At 41.3% G+C, this 24,127-nt stretch overlaps 1 protein-coding gene across 4 annotated transcripts in view; it reads right to left on the bottom strand.

Annotated features, from left to right (window-relative positions):
• AKAP10 (A-kinase anchoring protein 10) overlaps positions 1-24,127 on the bottom strand; it is a 42,269-nt gene that overhangs the window by 6,327 nt on the left and 11,815 nt on the right. For 2 of the 4 annotated variants that reach the window (XR_011467963.1, XM_070389572.1), the window contains exons 4-12: positions 23,539-24,075; positions 16,369-16,467; positions 13,501-13,585; positions 12,652-12,775; positions 11,389-11,525; positions 9,505-9,649; positions 7,828-8,001; positions 5,950-6,059; positions 2,065-2,147 (exon numbers count right to left, since the gene is read on the bottom strand). Coding sequence is in view for 3 of the 4 variants with exons in the window: in XM_070389572.1 (XP_070245673.1) it covers positions 2,065-2,147; positions 5,950-6,059; positions 7,828-8,001; positions 9,505-9,649; positions 11,389-11,525; positions 12,652-12,775; positions 13,501-13,585; positions 16,369-16,467; positions 23,539-24,075 (1,494 nt within the window). In the remaining variant the exon portion in view is untranslated. The remainder of the gene's footprint in view (positions 1-2,064; positions 2,148-5,949; positions 6,060-7,827; positions 8,002-9,504; positions 9,650-11,388; positions 11,526-12,651; positions 12,776-13,500; positions 13,586-16,368; positions 16,468-23,538; positions 24,076-24,127) is intronic. The other 2 variants (XM_070389573.1, XM_070389574.1) reach the window with 1 other exon arrangement.

The following is a 24,127-nucleotide window of genomic DNA, read 5'->3' as shown; positions in this document are numbered from 1 at the left end:
ATGTTGGATCTCTGGTCTGCGAATTCGCTGGTAAGATCAGCGTTTTAAACAGCCAGGCTCTGTCCAGGCTGTAACAACTTCCTAGGAGACACACAGCCTCTTCACACTGCTACTGCTACTGCTAAGTCACTTCAGTTGTGTCCGACTCTGTGCAGCCCCATAGACAGCAGCCCACCAGGCTCCGCCGTCCCTGGGATTCTCCAGGCAAGAATAGTGGAGTGGGTTGCCATTTCCTTCTCCAATGCAGGAAAGTGAAAAGTGAAAGTGAAGTCGCTCAGTCGTGTCCGACTCTTAGCGACCCCATGGACTGCAGCCCACCAGGCTCCTCCATCCATGGAATTTTCCAGGCAAGAGTACTGGAGTGGGGTGCCATTGCCTTCTCCGACATCTGTACTTAATACGCTGAGGCACCACCGAGGAAGGAGGCTAGCTTCTATTTCCATGAGTTAAACACACAGCTTATCCTTTCATGAATACAAATGGGCTCACATTCTAACTCTGCCTTAAACCAAGTGGCTGGCAGACTGTTTCTCAGGCAAGATCCTGATTAGTTCAATGACTGGGTAGTCTATAGTAAACTGTAGCATTCATGAAAAATACAAAACCTGGACCACTTCCCCTTAATACTTTGTATTACTAGCCAGAAGTCGAAATACTGGTCTTGTTAAACTTTATGGCCAGGCACAGTCAATATTACATGGCCACAACATTACATGTTCTGCCTAAAGTCTCAAACGGCTGCTGAACCCACTGAATTTCTTGGCGCTCAGCTCTTTCTCCAGGCTATTGACAGCCTCTACTTGCTAAGGTGTCCCCCTCTTCTAGCAGCACCTCCCCTGCTCCATAGGAGCTTCTTCAGGATCCCGTTGTTTCCTCACCACTTTCTCTGGGGTATCTCATCCCCTCCTTGGCTTCAACTTCCTTCAAAATGCAAATAACTCAAAAATTTGTTCTTGGGTGTCATACCAATACTTAACTTAAAAATTGTCCTAAGACATTTCAAACTTAACCTGCTCCAAGTCGAGCTCTTCTCTCATATACTCTTTTTTTTGTAGCCTTCATCTCAGACATTAATTTAATCTTCCATTGAAAATCAACATCATAATGTTTTATTTAGAGAACCCATGTTAAAACCTCATCTGCCTTCCTCATTTACTCTCCCCGTGAATCTGTAACCAAATTCCACGGTGGATGTAGTCTCCTGAATTTCCTCTGTAAGTGTTATAAATCTGACCTAATTCCTGCTACCACTACCTACCCTGAAGTCCTCCTTTCCTTCTACCTACGTTACCAGTGAATCCTACTCCCTGAGTAGCCTCTCTGACACCAGACTCTCCCCAACTGCACTTTATTCCCAGACTATGGCAGAAAGAAGCATCTCACTGCACTCTGCTAGAAATCCCTGCGGCCCAGAAGACAGGACCACAGGCTTCCTAAGAAACACATGAGGGCACTCACAGGGCACACACAGCTCCATCTTCCGCCAGTGCACCGCCACTGCAGGGACCACCCGCTCACAACATCCCTTACAATTCCTTCTTGTTATACTTTCTCCTAGATGGTGTGAAGGTGACTATTAAAATTACCTTGCTTGACCTGAAAGTAAGGTTCCCACATTCTCAGAAGCTTCTGAGATACAGCCACCTTAAAATGTGGCCCTTCCTTCTGTGCTCTATCATCAGGGCTTTAAAATCCAAAATAAAACTATAGGTTGGCAAATGACAAACACTCTCTGCAGCTACCCTCGGCAAGGAGAGGAAGGGAGAGGAAGCAGAGCTGAACTGCAAACAACTGCTGTCAGCACAGTATTCTGAGCCATTGTTTCATGCAGATGTGCCTTCTGTAATGGGAAAGCAAGTTCAGTAACTTCTGATTCAGAGACAGAGACTGTGTGGAGACCTGACTACACCAAGCCCCTGGACTCACTCCTGACTATAAACACAAGGTTAAAGACATGATAGCTATTTTGTAAAATAAACAGTTTAAATCTTCAACAACACTTCACTTACAGGCAATGACTAACCTGAGTAAAGGCGCGATACAATGTATAAAAACACCACAAACCTTTTGATTTCTTTACATCAGGTTCAGGCTCAGATTCTCGGATGAACTGACCCAAGTCACTAACTCTTCCAAACGTCATCTTCCTAAATAAGTATGAAAAGAACACAATGTCTAACAGTCCATTTGAAATTAAGAAAAAAAATTAAATTTAAGCATCTTATCTAGATCTAGAGAATGAGAAATACAATTTATACCTATCCATTTTACTTAGAGTGGGACTTATCTCAAAAAGAATTGTCCCCCACAGAAAGCAAACTTTCTCTAACCTATTAATACCAAAACCCAGTTAATACCAATAACCCCTTAATACCAATAACCATCAATGCCAAATAGTAACATAACACACTATGAAATATTTAGCAACAGTTATGAGCTATAATTAACATTATTTATGGAATAGCACAACACAGTTAAGATGAGGTAAATATGTGTAGACTAACATAGAAAAATCTCCAAACTCACTATTAATGAAAGTACAAGACAGAAATGGAGTGTAATTTCAATCACTTAAACATAAGCCAACAAAAAGATACACCATAACGTAACAGTGATTATCCTGAGAAGGGGAGAAAACAGGCACTGGTTTATAATCAAAGGGCACAGAAGCCTTATTTGTAAATTTCATTTTTGGAAGAAGAGATCAATATATTTGTATTAGTTAAACTTATTTAAAAGAAGAAAATTTTGTAATGCCTATATATTATTTCATCTCAGGTAAAGTGGATCTTATTCTAGAAACAGCCTTCCTAATAAGTCAGTTAATATATGGGTGCCAATACACCGACTGCTACAGATTTGTTTGCCTTTAGAAAAACTTCAGGAAGATGCTAGAACCATTAAACTAAAACAAACACTAAAATCTATCTCTAAAGATAGAGGAAAAAAATTATTATTTCTCTCACACAAAGACGACCTTCACAACCCAGATAATCACGATGGTGTGATCACTGACCTAGAGCCAGACATCCTGGAATGTGAAGTCAAGTGGGCCTTAGAAAGCATCACTACAAACAAAGCTAGTGGAGGTGATGGAATTCCAGTTGAGCTATTCCAAATCCTGAACGATGATGCTGTGAAAGTGCTGCACTCAATATGCCAGCAATTTTGGAAAACTCAGCAGTGGCCACAGGACTGGAAAAGGTCAGTTTTCATTTCAATCCCAAAGAAAGGCAATGCCAAAGAATGCTCAAACTACTGCACAATTGCACTCATCTCACACGCTAGTAAAGTAATGCTCAAAATTCTCCAAGCCAGGCTTCAGCAATATGTGAACTGTGAACTTCCTGATGTTCAAGTTGGTTTTAGAAAAGGCAGAGGAACCAGAGATCAAATTGCCAACATCCGCTGGATCATGGAAAAAGCAAGAGAGTTTCAGAAAAACATCTATTTCTGCTTTATTGACTATGCCAAAGCCTTTGACTGTGTGGATCACAATAAACTGTGGAAAATTCTGAAAGAGATGGGAATACCAGACCACCTGATCTGCCTCTTGAGAAATTTGTATGCAGGTCAGGAAGCAACAGTTAGAACTGGACATGGAACAACAGACTGGTTCCAAATAGGAAAAGGAGTTCGTCAAGGCTGTATACTGTCACCGTGTTTATTTAACTTATATGCAGAGTACATCATGAGAAACGCTGGACTGGAAGAAACACAAGCTGGAATCAAGACTGCCGGGAGAAATATCAATAACCTCAGATATGTAGATGACACCACCCTTATGGCAGAAAGTGAAGAGGAACTAAAAAGCCTCTTGATGAAAGTGAAAGTGGAGAGTGAAAAAGTTGGCTTAAAGCTCAACATTCAGAAAATGAAGATCATGGCACCGGTCCCATCACTTCATGGGAAATAGATGGGGAAACAGTGGAAACAGTGTCAGACTTTATTTTTCTGGGCTACAGAAAATCACTACACTGTAAAAATCACTACAGATGGTGACTGCAGCCATGAAATTAAAAGACGCTTACTCCTTGGAAGGAAAGTTATGACCAACCTAGATAGCATATTCAAAAGCAGAGACATTACTTTGCCAACAAAGGTCCATCTAGTCAAGGCTATGGTTTTTCCTGTGGTCATGTATGGATGTGAGAGTTGGACTGTGAAGAAGGCTGAGCGCCGAAGAATTGATGCTTTTGAACTGTGGTGTTGGAGAAGACTCTTGAGAGTCCCTTGGACTGCAAGGAGATCTACCAGTCCACTCTGAAGGAGATCAGCCCTGGGATTTCTTTGGAAGGAATGATGCTAAAGCTGAAACTCCAGTACTTTGGCCACCTCATGTGAAGAGTTGACTCATTGGAAAAGACTGATGATGGGAGGGATTGGGGGCAGGAGGAGAAGGGGACGACAGAGGATGAGATGGCTGGATGGCATCACTGACTCGATGGACCTGAGTCTGAGTGAACTCCGGGGGTTGGTGATGGACAGGGAGGCCTGGTGTGCTGCGATTCATGGTGTCACAAAGAGTCGGACATGACTGAGTGACTGATTTGATCTGATCTGATACATATATTTATTTTACAAATTTAAATTTTATAAATTAACATATATTTATTTTACATACAAGAAACACTATAGAAATAAAACATCTTGCAATTGACAGTCTTTCTTAAGGTCTGAAATAAATGAACCAATCATTCCTTAAGAATAAACAGCATCTTTGGGAATTAACTCATTTAGCATTATTCTCTACCATTTCCTGAAAGAAGAAATAAAGATAGCTACAACACTGACGCAGCTGAAGACTGAGTCGCCAAAATAACCTTCTATTTACTTCAAAGCATTTTCGGGACTCCTTGGTCTCCCAACTATCACTTTACTTTCTGGAAAAAGCAATTAAGCATGTTGAAATCCCCTTTCATGGTACTGCCAGGACTGGGGTGGGGTAATCATCCATGCCTTTACACAGGTTTCTGTGTTTTCAATCCATCTTTAGGGAAGAGGAAGTGATATTATGATTTGATCTGTGGTAAAGATTGAGAAGTGCTGTATCACTGCCTTTCTGTTTTAGGATAAAATAAACAACCAAGTTAACTGCAAAATACAAAGGAATCATTCTATTCCGTTTCCCCAAATACAGCTGGTTCCCCATATCTGCAGGTTCCAGATCTACAGACTCAATCAACGACCGATTGAAAATATTCAGAGAAAAAAAAATCTAGAAAGTTTCAAATAGCAAGACTTGAATTTCCTGTGCACTGGCAACTATTTACACAGCATTTACATTGTATTTACAACTACTTACAAAAAATTGGCGTTCTGTTAGATATTATAAGTAATCAAGAGATGATTTATACGGGTTTAAAATACCAGGCCATTTCATACAAGGCACTCGAGCATCCTCAGACTCTGGTGTCTGAGGGGGTCCTGCAATCCCCTTCAGTTACTGACGGCCAATGGTACAGTATGTACCAATGGACAATGGTATAGTCCATGATAAATGCTTCAGCGTCTTTGTAGTTTAAAACAGAGACTTCAAAATAGCTAACATAGGAATCAAATGAAACATGGACAAGACAGCCTAGCACACATTATGTAAACATGACATGCATCAGTGTCATACACAGCGGTGGAATGAGGATGGCAATGGAATCCACTGAGCGCTCACTGCTATCAGGCAATATTTTCAATGCTTTTCACGTACTATCTCATTTAACCCCCTCACCAACCCAACGAAGCAGGACTCATTCTCGTTTCACAGATGAAAAACTGGAGAGCATTAGGCAGCTTGCCATCAGCAGTTGAGCCAAGATTAAGCCCAGGAAGTCACTCCTGAGCCTTCACCCTCAATTGCACTCTACTGCACTACATGTAAAAGGGGAGGGCATAGATGAGACAGTGGAAACAACTTTACATTTTAAATTAAAAATTTTTTAAAAAGATGCTTACCCTGCATATGTCCGTTGATACAAAGATTCTGGATCCAGACTTGCAGCATCTACAATTATCGCTTCATCAAAATTTTTCAGAATCTTAACACTGGCTTTTTTCACACTGGACTACAACAGAAATTGTGAAATTAGTGTATGTTATTCAGGAGTCCAGTCAGTCCTGGGTTTGGAATGACAGATTTATACAATATCTTCAGTGTTTAAAACACACACACTTTCCACTAAATCCTGTCACGAATGAGATGCTTAAAAGCAATGATCCTAAGACTCAAACATAAGTGCAGGAGCTAAGCACAATACCGATGCATATGACGTGTGCATCCGTAGGCCACATGTGTTTTCCCTAAGGAATCGAGTTCCAGCAACTGAGCTTATGTTCTCAACTGTGTAAAGCTCCTTTCTTTCATGCAGATGTATCTTGGCTGATAAATCTAAAGTCCAACTTTCATGGGATCAAAATGAATGCTTTTGATTCTTAGTGTGGCCATGTGACAAAACAGATGGAGGAAACTTGCTAAGATGATAGTATTTTACCTCCCACTCCTCATGCCCACAAAGAAAGCAAGAGAGAACTGGTACTTCTATGAAATAGAGGCATGGGTTGACCCAGTGACTCCACTTCTAAAATTCAATCATAAATAATTTATACAAAATGACTTATACACAAGATTATTTGTTGCAGCATTGTTTAAAGTAACAACAGATTGATCTGTGGAGTTAAAGTCCTCCTTCCCTATCAGAATCCTGACTAGCTTCTTCGTAGACATGGACAAGCTAATCCTAAAATTCATATGGAACTGCAAGAGACCTCAAACCATCAAAACAATCTTGAGAAAGAAGAACTAAGTTGGAGGACTCTGGTTTCCCAATTTCACAACTTATTACAAAGGAACAGTAATCAAGACTGAGTTAAACAGTCATCATTTGACCCAGCCATCCTACTCCTAGGTATGTACACCAGAGAAATGAAAACATACATCCACACAAAAGCTGTACAGCAGCGTGATTCCTAACAGCCAAAACAATAACCCCGACGTCCACAAGCTGAGGAGTGAACAAAACGTGGTGTCTCTACGATGGAGCGGCACTTGGCCATAAGAAGAACAAAGTTCTAACACATGCTAAAACCACAGATGAACCTCGAAAAAGAAGCCAGCCACAAAGACAACGTATCACAAGGTTCCACTTACATGAGACATCTGGAACAGGCAAATCTATAGGGACAGAAAGTCAACTAGCAGTCACCTAGGGCTGGAGGAACGAGGACTTGGAGGGCAAGAGTTAAAGGGTACAGGCCTCCTTTCTTGGGTGAAAAAATGTTCTATAACTAATTGTGGTCAGAGTTAAGCAACTCTATAAATATACTACAAAACCACTGAATTATACAGTGTAAATGGATAAACTGTACAGTATGTGAAGTATATCTCAATAAGGTTGTACAAAAAAAGAAAGAAAAGAGGAGGACAGTGGCAGGAAGGGGACAAGAGTGTCTGACAACCTGGTAAGGTGCTCTCTTTCTTGATCTAGATGCTGGTCACATGGGTTAGGTTTGCTTATCTAAATTCTTCGAGCTCTACATGATTATGAAATGTAGACTCTTCTGTAACATATTATTATACTTCAACCAAAAATGTAAAAATACTTTTTATGGTTAGCACCTAGACCTTTGTGTCTAAACAAAAACAGCATTCTACTGGCTTGGCAAAAAAGTTAATTCGGGTTTGTCAATCGTCAGAAAGATTTTGGTCAGAATATCTAGTAAGTAGGCTAATTTTATCTCTCCTTGTTTCTTCCACAACCTAAAGCATATAAACGGGGTCTATAATGCTAGAATCTGAGTGAAAAGATCCTAATGGCTGGGCACACGGGTTACTACCTGAGAGGTGGCGCTGTCGGCAGCCCCAGGGTGGGAGTCGTCAGGAGGACCCATAGAGCCTGGAGCCATCAGCGAGCCACTCCCTCCCAGGAACTCGTCTCCTCGAACCGAGTGGATGAGATCGTTCAAGTATTTATAATACAGATTGCTGGACAAAAAGCCAGGCAAAAAGACCTGAAAGAGAAGACACCTTGTTAATGCTACCAGTTTATAGGCCCCCCCTGGAAAACTAGCCGTGAAACTACTGAATCTGGACTTCCTAGTGACCAGGGAGCGAATGTAATTTGAAATTAGATTTTTCTGGTTTGTTACAAATACTGAAGTCTTCGTGTATATGTTGATTTTGACTTCTGGACGTATTTCTTTAAGATAATTTACCAGGAGTGTGACTACTGAGTTCAACTCATGAAAACTTCAGCTTTGATAAATCCTAAGGATAATCACTAGCAGTATTATCAAGGCATCTATTCTGACACAGGCTTTCCAACACTGGCATCTGTTTTTTCATATCACCGTTATATAAACATCTAATGTACACAGATGTTTACGTTTGCATTTAAAAATTATTAATGATCCTAAGCTCCCATTATTATTACTGGCATTTCCTATGTTCAACTTTTCCTTTACTGTATTCAGCACAACTATAAATATTGATGTCTGTGTTTCACATATGCCTTCCTCCTAGACAGAGCTGCAGGAGGACAGAAACCATGTTTTTTCTTCTGTTTACCCCTGTAACAACATCCAGCATAGAAATACTCGAAGTATTAGTGAAGAAGGCACACGTTGTTCTCCCCATTTACCTACTTGATAGTACTGTATGTACTCTGATACTCTATTTTTCTCTTTTATTATCCAGAAAGTTTACATTCTTTGTATGATATAGATCTTGAAGTTTCCCTGTAAGATTAGACAATGTTTATTTTAATCATGAAAAAATGATCAGCCCTGGACAAGAGCTATCCAGTTTCCCAGCAGCACCCTGCCACACTCCTGACACTCAGGTTTGAGGGGTGGTCATGCAGCAGTGTAATTAATCCCTTTCCACCTGATGCACCAGCCAGACAGGAGAGGAACCACCTCATGGGCTTATCCTGGGCTCTGTGCCATTCCCAGTAAAAACTGCTCTAGTTCATCAGAGAATAACTGAGGCATAAGTTCCAACTCTTTATCAATAATAAGCAGCTATTAGCACTTACCTTGTAAGTGACACCGATACAAAAAACTAACATTCCAACCCTGTTGGAGGGTTTGGTGAAAAATTTGGATCATCCCTAAGCTAACTTTGCTCAGTACTATCAGTTATCTAAAAGCTATAATACAGTAATAACAGCAGTTAACATTCTTTAACGCTTACGATGTGTCAGGGGCTACGTTACTAGTAAGCACTCTACATGTCTTACCTCACTTTCATCCTCAAAACACTTCTGAGGTTAAGTACCTGTATGAGCCCCACCTCAGAGAGGAGGAAAATGGCATTAAAGGACTTCGGGAGCTGCCTGGGTCCCTCGGCCTATAGGGTTGAGATTAATACACACCAAGCCAGACTCAAAGCCTTTGCTCTTAATCATCATCGCACTATTTCAGTTGTCTACTATTGTGTTTCTCCGCATTTCATTTTCTGACTTACACCAGGAAAAACTTACTATAGTTTAACACTTCTGGGGTTTTGGTTACCTTCTCCATGGTCGTCCAGGCCTGACGTAATGGAGTTGTGAAACAGTTAGGGAGTGGCCCACCTTCCCGGCAGATGTTGGATTCAATTTCTAGTCGCACAACATCGTCGAACCCAAGAGGGTGTGTGGCCTGGAGGGAGAAGTACCTATAGCAGAAAGACGGCCAAAGTCAACCCATATCCCAGCAACCACAGTGCCTTCTGGCACCGACTCCAGAGACCCTCCTACGAGGCTCATGCAGACCTAGGCCTACAGAGCTGGGTGGAGGGCAGCCCTGCAGCGACCTTTCCTCCCACCACATCTGAGCATTCTGCGGCTTCCAGCTCCTCTTTACAACAAAAATACAGAAAGGCTAATGAAACAGGATATTAGGAAAAAAGGAAAAGCGGAAGAGTAGGAACGGGTAAAGTCAAATTTGGCATAATGACCTTGATAAAACAATAGTGCTGGTGGGCGTCTTCATTTGAAGACGGCTCCCGGTTTGGACTCGGGACCCAGGGCAGACGGCGCCCCTGCGAGGGGTGCACTGAGCTCCGCCAGGTCCTCACTGCGGCCACTCTTCTGCTCCAGCACAGAAAACCCCGCTTTCTCGTTATCAGTATTTTCTTAACAAAAAGTGAGCTTCCTCCCACCTTGCAACAAGTAAGTTGGCAAATATTCCTCCATGCTTTTAATTGTGGGACAAGACATAACAAAAATTTCTTTTGGCCACACTATGTGGCTTGCGGGATCTTAGATCTTAGACCTGGGCTTGAACCTAGGCCCCAGATTCAATCCCTGAAATCGCAGAATTCTAACCACTGGATCATGAGGGAACTACCCGAATTTTCTAAACGTATACATCGGCCATGTTAATGTCCATATAACAATGTTTCTTGTACAGTATTTTCCCACAAATATATTATACTAAAATAAACACTGGACAAACATTAGAACCGCATCCAAGTCCTGTCACTAATCTGTCCTGTGACTTTGAGACATTCATCACCCGTGTGGGCCCTGGTGTTCTCATCAGCAAACTGGGAAAATCAGACCAGACTCTCACCGGGCTATTCATCAGGATCACCAGATGTCTTTACAGAGAAAGATTCCTGGGTCATACTTCAAACCCGCCGAGTCAGAATATCTTCCACCAGAGGGCAGGAAATCTATTTTTGGCAAGTTCCTAGGTGACACTTGCACTGACAGGAGCACGAGCATGCCTGGCACGCGGAAACCCCTGACCCAGATGCTCTCAGCTCTCTGCCAACCCTAAGGTCCCAGTGATTTTTTCTTTACCCTCAAGCTGTCTTCTTAGCAAGTGCTTGTGGACACAAACATCACACTGCTTTTCTTCACAGAAGGAGAAAAGTTGGATGAAAATGAGGAGCAGACACAGTTTCCAATTCCATTCCCTGTCAGACTGTGCTGCCATCTCATCTTCAGGGAAAGCTAATGAAAAAGTGCTCTCTGCTAAGCGGTCAGTCTGGCTGAGTAGCCACTGAGCCCTCTACAATATATTCCTGTTGGTTTCATCTTCTTTCATGTCCCAACCCAAGTTTTCAATCACCCAAAGCGCCAATGAGTCTGCTCATGCCGGTGCCTCCTCCAAGAACATTCTTTCCCACCTTCTTTGGCGACAGAATCCAATTCACTCTTCAGGATGCAATCAAATCTTCCTTCTGTGAAGCCCTCAGTGACCTCCACGCTCCCCACACACCCCGCTTTCCCACCAGCACCTTGTGTTCTAGGAACCCCCACTTTGCACACACCAGTAAGCAGCTCCTCCGTGGCTCCCTGCGAGCTCCCTGATGGCAGAGACCCAGGTGACCCACCTTTACTACCCAAGAGCACATGAAACGCTCAGTATCTGCTAAGTGCCGAAGTCCTCCACCACCTGACTCACTTGTCGTATAAGATCATGGCGTCATTCTGCGCCTCCTGTCCGTCATACTGCCCTTTTTTGGCAGCGAGCTGAGACTGGAAGTTGTCTGCTGCCAACCAGAATTGTAGGATATTCACTGCGTCCTCTTTCTCCATGTACTGGGAAGTAAACATACAAAAGAGGAAAATCAGACTGAAAATCTGTAAACAGATTTCTCTCACCATTTCTCATCTATATATAAACACCAACTATTAAAATACAGGACACCAAGAGAAGAAATCCCCACAAAACCACCCACTCCCCAAAGATCCACTTGCTCAGTTAATGCCAGTCAGCAACTTACAGTCATTTGAGATTGAAAAATATTAAAATATTGTTTTAGGGGGGAAAAAAACCAAGAAACAAACCCCCCCGCCAATCAAAACAAACAAACAACTCTAAGCAACAACAGAAACTCTACCACCACACAGCTGAAAGCAAATTTCAGTGAACAGGAGTTAAAATTAAAGGTGGATTAGTGGTTCCTTGCTGCCAAGCATACAAAAAATAAACCAATTGGACCCAATCTCGAACACCTGATTGTTTCCACCATTCCACACAGCCACAGCAACCTGAACAAATGCTCAATTAAACTTAAGGTAAAGAGAGGGGGTGAGAACTTGAATCAGCTAAGTAACTGTACCCTGGTGAGGAGGTAGGATGCAGGTATGGGTCTAAGTGACCACTCTGTGAGACTAGGAACCCTCTACCCCGACTTCAAAGTCACTTGCTTTGCAACAATTTCATTAGCTGAAGCCTAACGCACCCCATCACACTAAACTGCATGCCTCAAGGAGATGAGTTTACTCACTGCTCCTTGCAAATGCTTCACTGGGTAATCCTATCACATGGCTCAAGTAAAATGATGACACAGCAGAAAAAAATTCACTACTTTCCCTTCTCTCTTCTTAAGTCTGGTCTGCAAACATTTATGCATTGAAATCAAGTATCAAATTCTGTGGTTTTAAAACAGCTCTAAGTAGTTAAAAATCTGCATTCTTTTATAAGCAGTTTAATTAGGTTTTTCAAAATTATAGTTATTTTACACTGAATTTTCAAGTTCTCTTTAATGCCATTCAAGTATTCTTGCCATTAGATACAACACAGTAATCGAGGTATTTAAACCCAACTGATGTGTTTACAAATAACTTGTCTCCTCTATGTTATTTTCCACAGGCAGGGCCCCAGCATTTACAGCTTAGAGGCTGGAATCTAACAGAGTGTGAAAGGAAATGCAGAATTTACCTCTGAGAAATAAAAGAGGGCTGACTCACAGAAGAGAATGTCAGCCAGGTAAACAGTTCCACTGGTCAGCACTTCAATCTGGTATTTACAGAAATGGTGACTTCGTAGAAACTCACTAAAGTGCCTGCATGTGGACAAAAAGGTAAAATTTGAGGGACCAACCGAGGAAAGAGCTCTGCTGGGAAGCACACACTCTTTCCGCGCTGTGCCCGCTGTGCCTCACAGCCTGGGTCAGCACACCCTCCCTTCCCACGGTGTCTCCCTGACTCCTCTCCCTGCAGCAACCTCTCCCCTCTCTTACTGGCTTGCAGCTCCCCTCTAGCATTGAACACATGCTACCTCCTACTGCAGTAACCAAGCAACATGCCCTGTTACTCTCAGGCTGTAATCTCCTTCAGCAGGTACTACAGCTAACTGTGCGCAGCACCCTTTCCACAAATCTTAAATTAAAGAATGAATACGGAGATTTTTTTGAGGGCATGTGGATTTAGTGCTACGGCATCCATTAAGGTTACAGCATGTACTAACAATCAGGATATCCACCTGAAGACACATGTTGTTTAAGCAGATACACTACAGTCACAATCTCCCCCAGTGACTTCAGAATTAAAAACAAATTCTTTTAACTTAAGAAATATCAAAATTAAAAATACAAATCTGTTTTACTTTTACTAGGATTTACATAATTTGTATTTAAAAGAAACCATTGCCCAAGATAGTTTGAGAGGATGCCTATAAGATCCTGTAAACATTCAAAGTATTTAAACCCTCAAAGATAACTTGGTTTTCTCCTGAGACTGAACCGAAATTCCCAAGACCATAGAATGTGGGTGTGTGAAACCGACGTACTCGTGCTCCATTGCACTGAAGACTATGGACTGTGCAGAAACGAAACAGTTGGGATCCACCTGCCCGTCTTCTCCACAAATCTTTGCTGTAAAAGAAATGGTAAATAACTTTTTCTCTAAATCCAAACTATACACATCTGCAAATCAAAGCAGGCAATAACTGTAAAGGCATCAAGATTAGCAGGTTTTAATGCAATTAAAAGAAAATACAGGTAAACAGCTGATCATGAGGTAAGGAATGTCTTTCTAAGCATACATGCAAAAGCAAAAATCAAAAGATTCAATATGAAATTAATTTCTTTAAAACACTCCTAAAACAAAAGGGCAGACTGAGAGAAAAGAGTTGCAGCATATATGACAGTTTAAGAATGATAGATTATTTTCATTCATGTATTAAGAGCTCTTACAAACTTACAAGAAAGTCTCAAAAGAAAAATGAACAAAGGACAGGAAAAGAAAATTCACTGAAGGACAAATATAAAATGGCCAATTAAAAACATATGCATGCTCACTAGTAACCAAGGAAATATAATAATGGATTACAATAATGAAGCACATCACCTTTTGTCTAGTAAACTGGCACAAAATCGTTTTAACAATCCATTTGCTTAACTGTTTAATGATACACACACTTGAGCACGGACATGGGAAAACTGACCCTTGTGTTAGTGGGCATATAAACTGATGTATTTAACTGGGCATATAAACTGGCAGTTTCTAGCACAAGCTTTAAAAATGAACATATCCCCATTTCTCAAAATATGAACATACCCTTTCAATCAGCAATTCTATTTCTAGGATGGTAACCTAAGGAACTATAGATTTATGAAAAATAGTTACCTCTTTATCAAAAGCTCTCTCCTTTTCTCAGCTACCCCAGACAGGTTAGTTATCAATTGGTACAAACACCTAAAGGAATTGCTAGCGAACGATTTCCAACATTCTAATCTGTTCAGACACCTAACAGTTATCATTAGGCACAGGTGGTCTTGGGAAGTCTAGAAGATGGTAGCAACAAATTTTCACATAGAAACAACATAGAAAACCCCAAATTCCATGACGACACTTGGAATGAAACTGGTTGAAAATTCCAAAATACAAGCAGATGGGGACAAGCCACCAACAGCCACAAGGCCCGTGTGTTACAGGCGTCTGTGTGGGAGAGGAAAAGGGAAACACATGGACAGCACCTGTTAGCCTGACACAGACAGAAGGTATGCACTGGGAGTGGGGCGACTGACAGAAGCAGCTTAGCTGAGACCAGGAGGGGATCTGCTATTCCCAAATAATGAGTAAAGACCCAGAGAGCCCCACGCTGGGAAGAACCTGCTTGGAGAGGAATAACAGGCTATACTTCATAAATCAAAACACTTAATTTTTGCAATCAAAACTCAGTTTTTGCAATCAAAACTGAGTAATGGGACTTAATAGGAATATCAGTTTAGTTCAGTTCAAACGCTCAGTCTTGTCCAACTCTTTGCGACCCTATGTATCGCAGCATGCCAGGCCTCCCTGTCCATCACCAACTCCCTGAGTTCACTCAGACTCACGTCCATTGAGTCAGTGATGCCATCCAGCCATCTTATCCTCTGTCGTCCCCTTCTCCTCCTGCCCCCAATCCCTCCCAACATCAGAGTCTTTTCCAATGAGTCAACTCTTCGCAGGAGGTGGCCAAAGTATTGAAGTTTCAGCTTCATCATCATTCCTTCCAAAGAAATCCCAGGGCTGATCTTCAGAATGGACTGGTTGGATCTCCCTGCAGTCCAAGGGACTCTCAAGAGTCTTCTCCAACACCACAGTTTAAAAGCACTTCGGCGCTCAGCTTTCTTCACAGTCCAACTCTCACATCCATACATGACCACTGGAAAAACCATAGCCTTGACTAGACGGACCTTTGTTGGCAAAGTAATATCTCTGCTTTTGAATATGCTATCTAGGTTGGTCATAACTTTTCTTCCAAGGAGTAAGCAACTTTTAATTTCATGGCTGCAGTCACCATCTGCAGTGATTTTGGAGCCCAAAAATATTATTTGCAACCCCGTGAATCACAGCACGCCAGGCCTGACACTGTTTCCACTGTTTCCCCATCTATTTCCCATGAAGTGATGGGACCACATGCCATGATCTTCGTTTTCTGATAATAAATATCTATTCAATGTATAATGAACCACTTCTATCTTGACTATAGGCATACGAGGTCTTTCTGATACAACATAGTAAAAGCTTTCAAAACATTTAAAAAATTACGACAGAAAAATTTATATACCTATGCATGATGGAAAAAAGAAACAATTTTCAGAAGTGCTGTTTGTTTGCCCTTACTACTGTGAAGCACTTTGATTTTTCTAGTCTTTTTTTGCAAGGGAGGTGGGGATGGTGGCGAAGACCTAAGAGGAGACTGGTCCTAATCTGCAGCATGAAAAACACTGCCAAATAGCCTACCAGGTAGGGTCTGGTTTCAAAGCCTAACTCTGCCATGTCTGAGCCTTATCGAGGGCAAATGTTACAGACAGCAGGTGTGCACTGGGAGCTGTTACCTTCTCTGTGGTTCCTCACTTATAAAATAATAACTGTATTTATGCTAAAACGTTCTTTAGAAGATTATATGAGTTTGTCCAGGGGAAGTGCTTAGAATATTGTCTGGGACACAGTAAGTACTCAAGTAAACATGTGCTACTATTTTTCAAGTCAAAAACTAATAATAATGAATAAGAGGGAAACTTTTTAAGTGAGCAACAGTCAGATATAATAAAGTACACTGAAAACAAGACACGGAAGGGAGATGCTGAATTTCATATTCATGAAGAATTCTCTTAATAACCAAAAAGAGGCTTTCTTTTTTTTGGCCATAGCTTCAAGCACTGCTTACCTATGATGTCATTTCTCATTGCTTCTGTAATTGGTATCGGTTTAGCAGCATCTGGAGATATGTATTTGGTAAAAGTATTCACTGCATCTTGCTCTATACCTGCAAGGGAAGACAGGGACAATTTCAAAACCAAAAAGCAACTTGCACCAGTAACAGAACATATTCACCAACAGCAGGGCTTTGCTGTGGACCCAAGCACACACACAAATACAGAGATAGTTTATTACAAATAAATATATTTATAAATAAACTTAGGACAAAACAAGCCTCTATCACAAAGTTGCTTTTACACCCTTTGGTTGGTGGAGCAGAGGAGTTATGAGGAAGCCCCCTGCCCTCCCCACAGCTAACAAGCTCACAAGAAACAGCAAATACTTATTCTCACACACCCTCTTTCCGTATCTCCTCTCCAAAGTTGGAACCTGAAGGATTTACACAGCGAGGGCTCAAGTTATTTACAAATCCATGTTGAAAATATTTTACCAAATTTCACATTCACGAATACATTCATCTGACCTTCAACAACCCTGGAAGGTTAAAATAGTGAATCTCAAACTTTCTGTCTTGGGACTTTGAAATCTTAAAAATTACTGAGCTTCCATTTATCTGAGTTTTACCTATAGATAGTAAGGTATTGAAAATTAAGATGAAAAATTATCCAGTTTAAATGAACAATATTAAATCTGTTAAAAGTTAACATAAACACCATTTTTTAAAAATAACTATTTTCCAAACTGAAAAAATAAGAGGATGCCATTTTACATTTTTGCAACTCTATTTTTCTTGATAGAAAACTGTTAAGATTCTTATATCTGCTTTGGCATTCAATCTGTTGTGCTTTTTTATTTGGGTCAAATATATATAGTGCTATCAGGATATGAGAAGAAATGTATGTATATTATATATATTAGTGTATGTGTGTATGTGTGTATATATATACACAGTGTGTGTGTGTGTGTGTGTGTTGTTGTTGTGTTAGTTGTGCAGTTATGACCCTATGGACTGTAGCCTGCCAGGCTCCTCTGTCCACGGGATTCTACAGGCAAGAATAGTGGAGTAGGTTGCTACTTCTTTCTCCAGGGGATCATCCCAATCCAGGTCTCCTGCATTGCAGGCAGATGCTTTACCATCCAAGCCACAAGGGAAGGCTACGTGTATACATGTGTGTATGTACAGTTTCTGTCCTGGTTCCTGGCACAGAGTTCCTAAAACCCTTGCAGCTTCCTGAGTTACAGTAGGGCCAGAGGAGCATCATTTGTTAATCATAATAAAGCTCTTTCAAGCACAGGAAAAGTTTATGGACACCAAGTGACTTGTGCAGAGGGAGCTGGTTGCCAGAGAAGGAACCAGAACTCCAGCCCCACTCTCCAACCTCCAGGGAGGGTGGAGGGGGTTGTGGACCATCAAGCCAATCACCAACAGCTAATGATTTAATCAATCGTGCCTACGTGATGACACCATAAAACCCTAAATGAAGCAGCTCAGAGAGCTTCTGGGTTCATGAATGTGTCCATGTGCCAGAGGGGAGATCGCCCCAACCCCACAGAGACAGAAGCTCCTGCACTTGGGATCCTTCTGGACTTCACCCCGTGGACCTCTTCATCTGGAAGCTCATTTCCCTCCTTTATAATATCCTTTTACATCACTAAACATATATAACGTGTTTCCCTAAGTTCTTTGAGCCTTGACAGCAAATTACCGAAAGAGGAAGAGGTAGTGGGAATCTGACCTGCAACCCATGACCGGCATCTGAAGTGGGGGACACTGCTGTGCAACTGAGCCTTTAACCTGCAGGGTCAGTACTAATTCCAGGTAGTGTGAGAATGAACACTAGGTTACAATCCAATGAGACAGGAGAACTGCTTAATTTTGGACAGACATTGCTTTGCTCTGAACAGATAAATGGTTTTCTTTATATCAAGAATATCTGGCCTCAGAGCTGTGAAAAGGAGTATTTTAATAGCTTTCTGAAATAACTGTGGTTATATTCTTCTTTGATCCTCCTTTTGCGTACTCAGTCATAACCCCAAGGACTGTGGCCCACCAGGCTCTTCTGTCCATGGGATTTTCCAGGCAAGAATACTGGGTGGGTTGCCATTTCCTCCTTTAGAGGGATCTTCTGGACTCAGGGATTGAACCCATGTCTCCTGTATTGGCAGGCAGATTCTTTACCACTGCACCACCTGGGAAGCATTCTTCTTTGATACTATATCCAAAACTTGAAAAGTGGTAGTTTCTTAAAAGTTAATCAGAATGTAGAATCAGAAACCAAATTAATAAACTGGTTATAATCTGTTACATTAGAATCTACTGGTCTATGTACCATGTTTAACGAGTTTTTTTTTAACTAATGAGTGCTTTTATAGTCTCATATATTTTCAAATATTTAAAAAAATATTGGTTCACTAACTTATGAAGATCTTACAAATGTTGATAAATTGCATCATATAGTATAAAAAAAGAAATCACATCATTATTAATATCACCAATGATCTTTTCAGAACACTCTTTAAACCTGTCAAAGCATGTGGTAGTGAACGGAAGTTTTCCAAATTCGAAGTTTCACTTGAAAACTTACATTTTATCACTGGGCAACAACACTGCCAGCTGTTTTCCATGAAATGACAACTCATTTTACATGGCCAGAATTACTAATAACAAAACTGGACAAAAGCAGTGTAAGAAGACTACAGACCAATATCCATCATAAACACAGGTGCAAAAATGCTCGACAAAATATTAGAAAATCAAGTCCAGCAGCATAAACAGACTAATACACCACAAGCAAATGAGGCTTACTCTGGGAATGCACGCTTATTCAGTATTTTTTTTTTTTAATCGATATAATCCCTCAGACAAAAGAAGGAAAACCACATGGTCATATTAAATGACAGAAAAAACATTTGAGAAAATTCAACACCATTCATGATTTAAACAATTATCTGTAATCTTTTAAACAACTCTCAGTAAACTTTTAAGAGAAGGGCGCTTTATCAACCTGATAAAGGGCATTTACAAAATCCCATAGCTAACCTCACACTTTATGATGAAAGCCTGAGTGCTTTCTAAGATCAGGGAGAAGACAAGAATCTCAGGCAATCTACACAAAAGCTCTAAAAAATAACAAGTGAGTAAATTAAGGCCACAAAACAGAAGGTCAACATATAAAAGTCAATCATATTTCTATATACTAGCAATAAAAAAAATATAGAAACAAAAACTTTCTAAACATACTATTTGTAATAGTACCAGAAAAGAGGGAATAACAAAACATTAAGGATCTGTACATTGAAAACCATACAATGCAAAAGAGAGCAACCAAAGAGGTAGGTAAATGGAGCAGATTCAATCTACGGCGTTTAAGACCCAATACAGTTAAAAACGTAAATTCTCTCCAAACGGACTACGATGACTACTACTACTTCAGTCGTGTCCGACTCTGTGCGACCCCATAGACGGCAGCCCACCAGGCTCCCCTGTCCCTGGGATTCTCCAGGCAAGAACACTGGAGTGGGTTGCCATTTCCTTCTCCAATGCATGAAAGTGGAAAGTGAAAGTAAGTCGCTCAGTCATGTCGGACTCTTAGCGACCCCATGGACTGCAGCCTACCAGGCTCCTCCACCCATGGGATTTTCCGGGCAACAGTACTACAGTGGGGTGCCATTGCCTTCTCCCAACGGACCCATAGGTTGAATGCAATTCCAATAAAAATCTCAGCAGGTGTAAAGTTAAGTAGTTTATTTGATGTTTCTCTTGTTTCTTGAGGTAGGCTTCTATTGCTATGAACCTCCCTCTTAGCACTGCTTTTACTGAATCCCATAGGTTTTGGGTTGTTGTGTTTTCATTTTCATTTGTTTCTATGCATATTTTGATTTCCTGTTTGATTTCTTCTGTGATCTGCTGGTTATTCAGAAGCGTGCTGTTTAGCCTCCGTATGTTTGTGTTTTTTATAGTTTTTTCCCTGTAGCTGACATCAAATCTTACCGCATTGTGAGTGAAAGAGAAACACCAATACAGTATATTAATGCATATATATGGAATTTGAAAGATGGTAATGATGATCCTATATGTAAGGCAGCAAAAGAGACACAGATGTAGGAACAGACTTTTGGACTATGTGGGAGAAGGCGAGGGTGGGACGCTATGAGAGAATAGCATTTAAACATGTATATCACCATATGTAAAATAGATGACCATTGCAAGTTTGATACATGAAGCAGAGCACTCAAAGCCGGTGCTCTGGGACAACCCAGAGGGATGGGGTGGGGAGCGGGGTGGGAGGGGGGTTCAGGACAGGGGAACATTATGTGCACCCATGGCTGATTCATGTTGATGTATGGCCAAAACCACAATATTGTAATTACCCTCCAATTAATTAAAATCTCAGCAGGGTTTCTTGTAGACATAGACAAGCTTATTCTAAAATTTATATAAAACATACAAGAACCTAGAACAGAAAAAACAACTTTGAAAAAGAACAAACTTGGAGGACTCAAACTACCCAATTTTAAGACTCACTACAAAGCTACACCACTTTAATTCCCCAGCAGCATGTGAGACAACCATGTTCATGATGCTATTCATATCAACTATAAGCTATGAAAAGCTTACACCCCTTCAGGTCAACTTCTGTTCATTTAAAAAATAACTTGTGATAGGCAAAGCTTTCTGGATTTCTCGACTGCAGATAAGGAACTGTGGACTGTAGGAGCCAGTCCAAATCAAGATGGGCAAAAGCACAAGAGAGAGAGGACATTTACCCGAGAAAGCCCTCCACCCCCATGAGACACGAGGCTTGCACTTTCAAGGGCAGCTGCCCGGGACCCAAACAGGGTAGAAATTAGACCCAAACCAGGCAGAAGGCCCAAGAGTGTACAGTCCATGGTGTCTCAAAGAGCTGGACAAGACTGAGCGACACACACAGACACAAGGCCCTAAGAGGGCAGGGCCTGAAACACACACACACACAGACACACACACACGGAAGGCCCTAAGAGGCAGGGCCTGAAGAAACCAAATACACACACAAAAGGCCCTAAGAGGGTGTGGCGCGTGTGTGTGTGTGCACACACACACACACACACACACGGCCGTTAAGAGGGCAGGAGGCCCTAAGAGGGCAGACACATACACACACACACAGCCCTAAGAAGGAAGAGACACACACACACACACACACACACACGGCCCTAAGAGGGAAGACACACACATACACAGCCCTAAGAGGGCAGACACACACACACACACACACACACACACACAGCCCTAAGAGGGCAGACACACACACACACACACACAGCCCTAAGAGGGCAGGAACACACCCGACCCCAAGACAGAAACTTAGACACACACCCCCACCCGTCCCCCCGCAAGATAGAAACTTAGTTTTCAGTGGTACCAGGGTAGCAATGAAGCGGGTCCTGGATGCTTGGCAAAAGCAAATGCAAAAACACTTACAAAGAACCCAATCTAATTAAGAGTCCCTGAAGAATTACCAAAGATAAAATTCAAAGACATATCTATTCACAGCCAAAACCCACTAAAACCACAGCCTACCAGAAGTGCGAACTTGCAGAAACAAACCCTGAATCAGATATACAAAAGCTGTAGGCACTGGGGTTATGAGATACTGAATACATGTTTAATAAATTTAAATAAATAAAAAATGGGGTCAAAAGTAGGACAGAGGGATAAAGGAACAAGAAACTAAAAAATGACCAGGCAAACCTGAAGAAAAATATTTCTAGAAATGGAAGAATTTGCTAACTTTTAGATTAAAATAACACTTTAAAAGACTGATTCAATAGCAGTTTAGATCCATTTTAAGAATCAATGAACTAAAAGATCTGAAGATGTTACTACCAATCTGAAAAAGCTACATACTACACGATTCTATGTGACATTCCAGAAAATGCAAAACTATGGAAACAGGAAAAAGATTAGTGGTGGCCAGAGTGAAATGAGTGGGTATATAGAGATAAACTGGTAGAGCACACAGGTTTTTAGGGCAGTGAAAATGCTCTGCCTGGTATCACAATGGTGGTTACAAGTGGTTATACACTTTCCCAAATTCACAGAACATGTAACACCAGGCGTGAACCTGAAAGTAAACTTTAGGTAATTGTGATGCCCCCAGGTAAGTTCACTGGTTGTAACAAGTGTTTCCCTCTGGTGGGGATGTTGATAGTGGGGAAGGCGATGCATGTTCAGGGGGCAAAGGGTGTACAGGAAACACCTGTAGCTTCCCCTCAATTTTGCTGTGAACCTTAAAAAAAAAAAAAAAACTGCCTTAATAAAGGCTTAGTAGGAAAAAAAAAAGAAAAAAGCACACAAGGAAAAATAAAAAAAGGAATGTAGACTTGGACCTTTGAAAAACAAAGAGAAGATAAAAGAGAAGATCATGAGCATGGGTTGGAAGCTGTCTAATCAGAATTTCAGATAACTGAAAAATGAAGTGTGTAGCTTTCAAGCTAATAGAGAAGAAAAAGGAAAAGAGGAGCCGCAGTCCAGACTCCAAGACTTGAAGCGCAGGTCCTGCCTGATGTATGACCTGGCAGGCTCCTCGACCTTCCCAAGCCATGGCTTCCTCACATGTAAAACGGGGTGACTGCCTACCTCACAGGGCTGCTGTGACTACTCCGTGAAATTGAAGTACAGCCCCTGACACAGAACCCGATTAATACTGCCTGCTGTCAATTAACAAATAACTTTACCTGAAAAGTTCAGTAAAAGAGCAAGAAAACTAAGACTGAGGCTGACATTAGCCTTTCTGGATAAGGATTTGATTTCAAAATCTGTGATGACCTTGGCCCCTTCTTCATTTGTAATTCTTATTTTTTTTTCTTAGGGGGTCGGCCCTTCTGTTCTTTTTTCATACACAATCCTATTCTAAAACTCCCAAATTTGGGAGAAAGTTACTCTAACCCTTTTAATCCCCATTCAAGTTCCACTTTGTAAGTAGATTTTTAAAAATATATTTATTTTTATCTATTTGGCTGCAACAGATCTTATTGTGGCATGTGAGATCTTTAGCTCCTCAACCAGGGATCGGACCCAGGCCCCCTGCATTTGGTTTCTGCAATCTTAGCCACTGGACCACCAGGGAAGCCCATAAATAGATTGTAAAAACAAACAAAAACAGGATAAAGAGAGACAACACCACACACTTACTTTTCATTAATTTTCCTGATAATTCCTTCAGTGGAGAAGATGGACTACTTCTACTGGCTACCATGAGCCTGGAGGACTCCTGGGTTTCCAGGGAGCCCCAGTGAGTTCCTGTCCTGGCTGTCTCCAGGTGGAGCAAATGGGCACTGTCACTCTCCTGGGAAAGCAAGTGGTTCTGGGAGTTGCTAGTTCTATTATTTAAGTCAATTCCTTCCAGCTGGGCTGAGCCAGAATCCTCCAACCTCCTGTTAAGAGACTCCGTTACAAAAGCTGCTGTGGTTTCGGGCTTTTTAGATGGAGAGACAGGTTCAGCCAATGAGCTCTGCTTCACCGTGTTCAGACTGTGTGCTCTTATTCGGGACCAAGTTGTGGAGTGAAAACTTTCAGCCTCCAACCAAAACTTAACCAAATGTTCCATTCTCCGAAGTTCCATAAATTGAATGAAATAAGGGAGGACCATGGTGTCATGCAAGACTTGCTCAAGGGTCTTTGAAAGACTTGATTTGGCCTCCTGAGTCTGGTAGTCCAGACAAGATCTGCCTAAAAGAAGAAAAGAGTTAGCAGTTCAGTAACAGATAACAACTGCTAAAGC

Source organism: Bos mutus, chromosome 19 (assembly GCF_027580195.1).
Source record: "Bos mutus isolate GX-2022 chromosome 19, NWIPB_WYAK_1.1, whole genome shotgun sequence".
Lineage (NCBI taxonomy): Eukaryota > Metazoa > Chordata > Mammalia > Artiodactyla > Bovidae > Bos > Bos mutus.
The sequence above is the reverse complement of the archived record's forward strand: the minus strand, read 5'-3'. Positions and strand labels throughout refer to the sequence as shown.